General features: G+C 42.2%; 1 protein-coding gene across 1 annotated transcript; it reads left to right on the plus strand.

The window, feature by feature from the left end:
* Positions 1-393: 393 nt before the first annotated feature.
* LOC111881667 (uncharacterized) lies at positions 394-1,400 on the plus strand. The gene is made up of 2 exons (XM_023878064.1): positions 394-586; positions 694-1,400. Exons 1-2 carry the CDS (start codon positions 394-396, stop codon positions 1,398-1,400), a joined length of 900 nt encoding a protein of 299 aa, XP_023733832.1.
* The last annotated feature ends 5,312 nt before the right edge of the window (positions 1,401-6,712 follow it).

A 6,712-nucleotide genomic window follows, 5' to 3' on the forward strand; every position in this document is an offset into this window, starting at 1 on the left:
TCATACCATCCTAGGCCCGAACATTTTCTCAGCCCAGCCAGGTGAAAATTCATCCGATTACAGTAGAAGTAATGCCAAAATTAAGAAAAGGAAAAGAGCAAGAATCGGTAGTCGTTCATCCCCAAGATCCTCCTCTTCACTGAGCAGCTGCAAGCCCCTGTCTAATGGAGGTGACCTTCCTCACTCCCCACGTACTTATTCCTCGTTGGATCTAAACAAAAACCCCTTAAACCCCTTGCCAGACAACAGGAACAAAGAAGGAGAGGATGGCTCGGTGTCGGATGAAATCAGACAAACTGCGGAAATCGGAGCTGAAATTGGGTTCCAAATGGAGGTCTCTAACCAGTTACTGGTGGAGGCTGTGGTTGGTGGAGGAGAAAATATCAATATTCAATGAATTGTCTATCTCTAAATATAAGAGGAGTGGGCGATGCAGAGAAAGTAAAATGGGTGAGAAGGCTGAAAGAGAAACACAAAGTATCTTTTATTGGACTACAGGAGACCCAAATTTTAGATTACTCTCGTATTGATGTAAATGGGTGTTGGGACTCAAATGAATTCGATTTTGAAGGTGTCGGCTCTAACGGTAGATCAGGGGGCTACTATCTATTTGGGACACCAAGGTTTTTCAGAAAAGTGAATTTATTAAGAACCAGAATTACCTTATAATTATTGGTAAATGCAAGTCTACAGAGGGCAATTTGAATTTGGTCAATGTATACGGGCCGCAGTCGAGGTCTGAGAAAAAGAAGCTGTGGGAGGATCTAACAAGGATAAGGGATGAAAAGCAAGGGTATTGGATTGTGTTTGGAGACTTTAATGTGGTTAGATATCCCAGCGAAAGGTGTCATTCAAGGTTTTGCCCATCCAGCGCTTACGCCTTCAACAAGTTCATTCAAGATGCTGATCTAAAGGAGTTTAATATGGGTGGGGAAAAATTTACTTCTATGAGTCGTAGTGACGCCAAATTAAGTAAGTTGGACAGATTTTTGGTCTGCTCGGGTTACCTCAACTCCTTTCCTCTTAGTGCGGTGACTGCCCATCCCCGTGAACTATCGGATCACAGCCCCATCACCTTACAATCGGTTGTTGCAGACTTTGGGCCTATTCCGTTCAAGTTGTTTAACTCCTGGATTCTCAAAGAGGGCTTTGATAAGTTGGTAATTGATACTTGGAGCCGATTTGTGGGATACGGCACCCCTGATGCTTATTTGGCAGCTAAACTGAAATTCCTGAAGAATGTGATTAGAAAGTGGAGGAAGGAAGCGTGCAAGAGAGAGTCAAAAGAGTTAGATGACTTGATAAGTATGGGTAAGAACTTTGAGAAGCAGGCAGAAATCAGACCCCTAACAGCTTTGGAGATTGGTAAGTGGAATGAAGGCATTAAAAAGATTGAATAGTTGGAACGATTAAAAACAATGGATCTAAAACAAAAGGCGCATATTAAATGGACGATTGATGGTGATGAGAACTCTAAGTTCTTCCATGGGTTCATTAATAGCAAAAATCAGAGGAATCATATACATGGTCTAACAATTAACGGATGTTGGACTACTGAGGTAAACCTGATCAAAGAGGAAGTTCTGAATTTTTTCAAAGCAAAGTTCTCTGAAAACACTGTTGTTCGTCCCAAGTTCATTAACCCTGCATTCAAGACTTTATCTACGATGGAGGCCATTAGGATTGAAGCTCCCTTTAGTTTGGAGGAGATAAAGGATGCAGTCTGGCAATGTGGCAGCGAAAAGGCCCCAGGGCCTGATGGCTTTACATTTACATTTCTTAAAAAATTCTGGGACACTGTCAAATCCGATATCTTGAACTTTGTGAGGCACTTTGAGAATCATGGTACCCTGTCTGGTGGGTGTAACTCTTCCTTCATTACACTGGTTCCTAAGGTCAAAGACCCTCTCTCCCTACACGATTACCGTCCTATTAACCTAATTGGGTGTCTTAATAAGATCATAAGTAAGCTTCTCTCCACTCGTTTAAAGTCTGTCATTGGTGGTATTATAGATGAGGTTCAATCAGCTTATGTAGAAGGTCGGTGTATTCTTGACGGCCCTCTCATAATTAACGAGATATGTTCTTGGGCGAAGCAGTCCAAAAAAAGAGTCTTGCTCTTCAAAGTAGACTTCGACAAAGCATTTGACTCGGTGAATTGGGAATATCTGGATTCAATTCTTGGCCAAATGGGATTCGGGAACAAATGGAGAATATGGATTCGGGGAAGCTTGAGATCGGCTAGAGCATCTGTTATCATTAATGGTTCTCCAACTAAAGAATTCCCCATATTTAAAGGGGTGAGACAAGGAGATCCTCTCTTTCCTTACTTGTTCATTATTGCCATGGAGGGCTTAAATGTGGCTCTTAAATCTGCCCGAGATAAGGAGATTTAAAGGTATTAAAGTACCGGGGAGTGGACCAACTATATCTCATCTATTTTACGTGGACGATGCGCTATTTATCGGCGAATGGTCCAGATCTAATCTCAAGAATTTGGCACGTATCCTCATGTGTTTTCATATCGCATTAGGTCTCAGTGTGAACTTCCACAAATCAAGAGTATTCGGCATAGGATCCTCGACACAGGAAATATCGTCTTGGGCAAGTCTATTGGGCTGTGAGTCTGGAACGTTACCGTTTGATTATCTAGGTGTTCCTGTGGGAGCCAATATGAATCTTAAAAAGCACTGGCAGCCAATACTCAAGAAATTTCGTGCAAAACTATCATTATGGAAGGCCAAAACCCTCTCCTTCGGGGGCAGGCTAACTCTTGTAAAATCTATCCTTGGTAATCTCCCCACATACTATTTGTCGTTATTTAAAGCACCGAGTGGTATACTTGAGGAGATGGAGAAAATTAGAAGAACCTTCCTATGGGGTGGTTGTGAAGATAAGAGGAAAATACATTGGGTTTCTTGGGATAAAGTACTAGCTGCCAAAAGTGAAGGTGGACTCGGGGTGGGATCGATTCGAGCATTAAACGTTAGGTTGCTTATAAAATGGTGGTGGCGCCTAAAAAAGGAGGAGCAAGGACTTTGGTCAAAAGTAATTCATGGGATCCATAATTTAGATAAAAAGCCTTTTGGTTACCTTTCTAGTCAGAATTGTAGTGGAGTATGGAGCTGTATAGGAAGGACAATAAATCAATTGGCGAGGAACGGAGTTGCTGGGAGCGATATCTTTGAGCTGGAGGTTAAGTCTGGGAACAATACCTTATTCTGGTATGATCCCTGGTTAAGTTCAGGGATTCTAAAAGAAAAATACCCTACTCTTTTTGAATTGGATGCTCAGAAAAAATGCAGTATTGCTGACAGAATTTCGGGATCAACCTTCACCTGGAGCTGGAAGTCTCATCCCCCAGACCTTGGCCTTGGACCCACTGTTCAAGCTCTCATCACCGACCTATCTGGGATTCAGCTAGCCCATGGATCGGACCGATACAAATGTAAGCTGACTGGAGATGGAAAGTACACTGTTAATTCAGTTCGGAAGGTCCTTGATAGTAACCTCAGCTCAGTTAATGGCCACTCAAATATTAACTGGTACAAAGTTGTGCCCATTAAAGTTTTAGGTTTTATATGGAGGGTTGTGCAGGGTAGAATTCCGGTTGCTGTTGAGTTAGGGTCGAGGGGTATTTTGGTCAATTCTCTCCTATGTAGCTTGTGTATAGGACAACAGGAAAGTGTCGACCATGTTCTCATTGGATGTCCGTTTGCTCATGAAATCCGAGAGAATATTATGAGATGGTGCGGAGTCTCACTAAATCATCGCTCAATACAAACTACAGAGGAGTTACTTCAGTCAATTTCGGCGTGGGGCAGCTGCCCCAAGAAAAGGAAACGGCTTACAATTATTATCTATGGAATGCTATGGTGCATATGGAGATACAGGAACAAACGGTTGTTCAGCAAAGAAGGTGTTTCTTTGCTTCAGGGGACTAGTGGCATTAAAACTATGGTTTTCCATTGGTGCAAGCATAGGGGTAGTAAAACAATGTGTAATTGGGATGAATGGGTAGTGTCCCCATTCTCTGGTTTGTAAAATTTGTACTATTGTATTTTTGTTTCTGGGATCCTTATCTAGTTACTTGCTAGGTGAGGCTCTCCCTTTTAATAAATTTGCCGTTTCCAAAAAAAAAATTAGGGATACCTCGTTACAAACGACTCTTGTCTTTTGATAAGTATGCATGAACCACTCACCACTTCACCTTCTTTAACATTCTATAATATGGTTATTCACAGACTTAATTTAATACTTTTTAGATAAATATTATAAAACAATCGTTTATTTTATAAAATTGATTTCTGAGATGCTTTATTCAAAGAGAACATAAAACCGACGACCAAAATTTGATGACTTATTTAATAAAATTACCGTTATCTAAGTAAATAACACAAACCAAATTCACACTGCTAAAACCATTTTATGGTGTGAAGCAACTTTACATGACAGAAAAGGTCTTTCACAATGCTTTTGTTGCGACAGAATCTGCAGCAAATGTAAAATATTTTTCCAGGAATCTTGTGTAACAGCCCAAAATCTCAAGTATTGTTAAAATTGCATTTTAGGGTGTTTTAAAGGAGGGACTCGGCGAGTTGGAGCCAGACTCGCCGAGTAGGGTCGCAGATTTGATCGTGGGTTCGCGACTGGACTCGACGAGTCCAGGTATGGACTCGGCGAGTCGACGCTGTTCAGCAGAAACCCTAGCCGTTTCGTATTGGGTCGTATTTAAGGGTTGCATGTCGTCATTTCACGCCTTTTGGCCGACTGAGAAGGACCCTTAATCGTTGTGGACGTCTAGGGCAGGAGAGGGAGCTTTTAGAACCTTGAAGAATTTGTTAAGCAAGAAGAAGAAGAGTTTTGGCCAAAGGAATATCAAGAGGATCGAGTTCTGAGGTTTGGAGACACAGAGAGGGTGTTATTCAGGTAATATTTCGAATTATCCTCTGCTATGTTGATGTGTTATGGAATTAGGGTTTATGAAACCCATTTGGTGATTTGGTGGATTGTTATGTTGTTATACAAAAGTTTATACCCTAGTAATAGGATGGTTAGAGGTCCAGAAGTCCCCATGAGTGTGTATCTCGGGAAAAACGTACCTCGGGAAGCAGTTGGATCGACTGCATGGCGTGGACTCGCCGAGTCGGATGATCAGACTCGGCGAGTAGCTTGGAGATTCACTGGGACTCGCCGAGTTGTTCTTCAGACTCGGCGAGTGGAGTCGGGGTGGCCCCGCGATTCTTCCAGGAGTGACTCGTCGAGTCAAAGAGGATACTCGACGAGTAGAAGGGGAATCTCAGAGGACTAAAAGACGACCAGACTCGCCGAGTCGCCGGGGAACTCGCCGAGTCCAGTCGAGCTGGCATTGGAATGTTGACCAGAGTTGACTGGTGTGATTTCTTAGGGGCAGTTAACGTGGAAGATAGAAGTATTAAATAAGGGATATATGATGTTATAGGGAGCTTGTAGCTCGGAGGATCAAGTGCAAGAGATTTCAGGAGTTGCTATCTTCCAGTGCCCGCGAGGTGAGTCTTCTCACTATACTTTACCCGGAAGGGTTTGATTGTGTGACCGGAAGGTCAAGCATGTGTGTGTTATGTTTATATGCTATGAATGGAAAGTTAGCTGCTACGTGTGATATACATGCTTATATATGGGCCGGAAGGCAAGGTGTTATGTGACAGAAAGGTCAGGTATGATATGTGATATATGTGCTTTATGTGTTAGAGTATTGGTATTATGTGTTATATATGTGTACGGGCCGGAAGGCGATTATCATGTGGATCGAAGGATTCGGGCCGGAAGGCGATATTATGTGGATCGAAAGATCCGCGCCGGAAGGCAATGCTATGTGGACCGAACGGTCCGGGCCGGATGGCGTATGTGCGTAAGGTATATTGGGGAACTCACTAAGCTTCGTGCTTACGTTGTTTATGTTACGTTGTTTCAGGTTCTTACAGTAACGCGGGATGGCAACGGTTCGATTGTACACACCGAAGAAAGAGTTGAGTTTTGGAGGATCCTGGTCTTCTTTTATAACGAAAATGAAACTACGTTTTGTAATTTGAATGTGAATAAGATTTTAAACAAGTGTTTTTAATATTAAATTGATTAATTAAATGAAAATTTTATTTTTGGAAATCTGGGCGTTACAAATTGGTATCAGAGCCTTGGTTTGAGGGATTCGGACGCGCCTACGGGTAAATCTGGACTCAAACTGAGGAAGTAAGAAAAAGTTTTCCAAATAAATGGTTTTCTAAAAATGAATAAGAGTTCAAAGAGAAAGCAAGAAAGAGCAGTGTGTACAATCAGCCAGAGCCAAATGGTGATTTCCCAAAATACTCTTACTTTTGTATTATGGAATATCTATTATGCACTTTATGAGATATTATTGCATGCTAGAGACAGGCTAGGTATTTCACACCTTAGGACTAGAGTGGCCTGATTTGTGATGCCTTAGTCTAGGGTTGCTGTTATATGTGCGTTATGCTCTTGTGTGTATGTGATGAGTGAGGGTATCTAGTTAGAACGCACGAGGGATAGAGCTACAGAGTACAGTAGCACATCCGAGGATGAGCCGAGAAGGTGGAGCTATCACAGCTAAGGAGTCCTATGTATGCTTCGATGCTCGAATGCTGCTTGCTTCGTGCTTTGTGGAGTTCTCGATGATGGGAGACAGTTACTAAGTGAGTATGACGATACTCAGGAG

Source organism: Lactuca sativa, chromosome 7 (assembly GCF_002870075.4).
Source record: "Lactuca sativa cultivar Salinas chromosome 7, Lsat_Salinas_v11, whole genome shotgun sequence".
Classification (NCBI taxonomy): domain Eukaryota; kingdom Viridiplantae; phylum Streptophyta; class Magnoliopsida; order Asterales; family Asteraceae; genus Lactuca; species Lactuca sativa.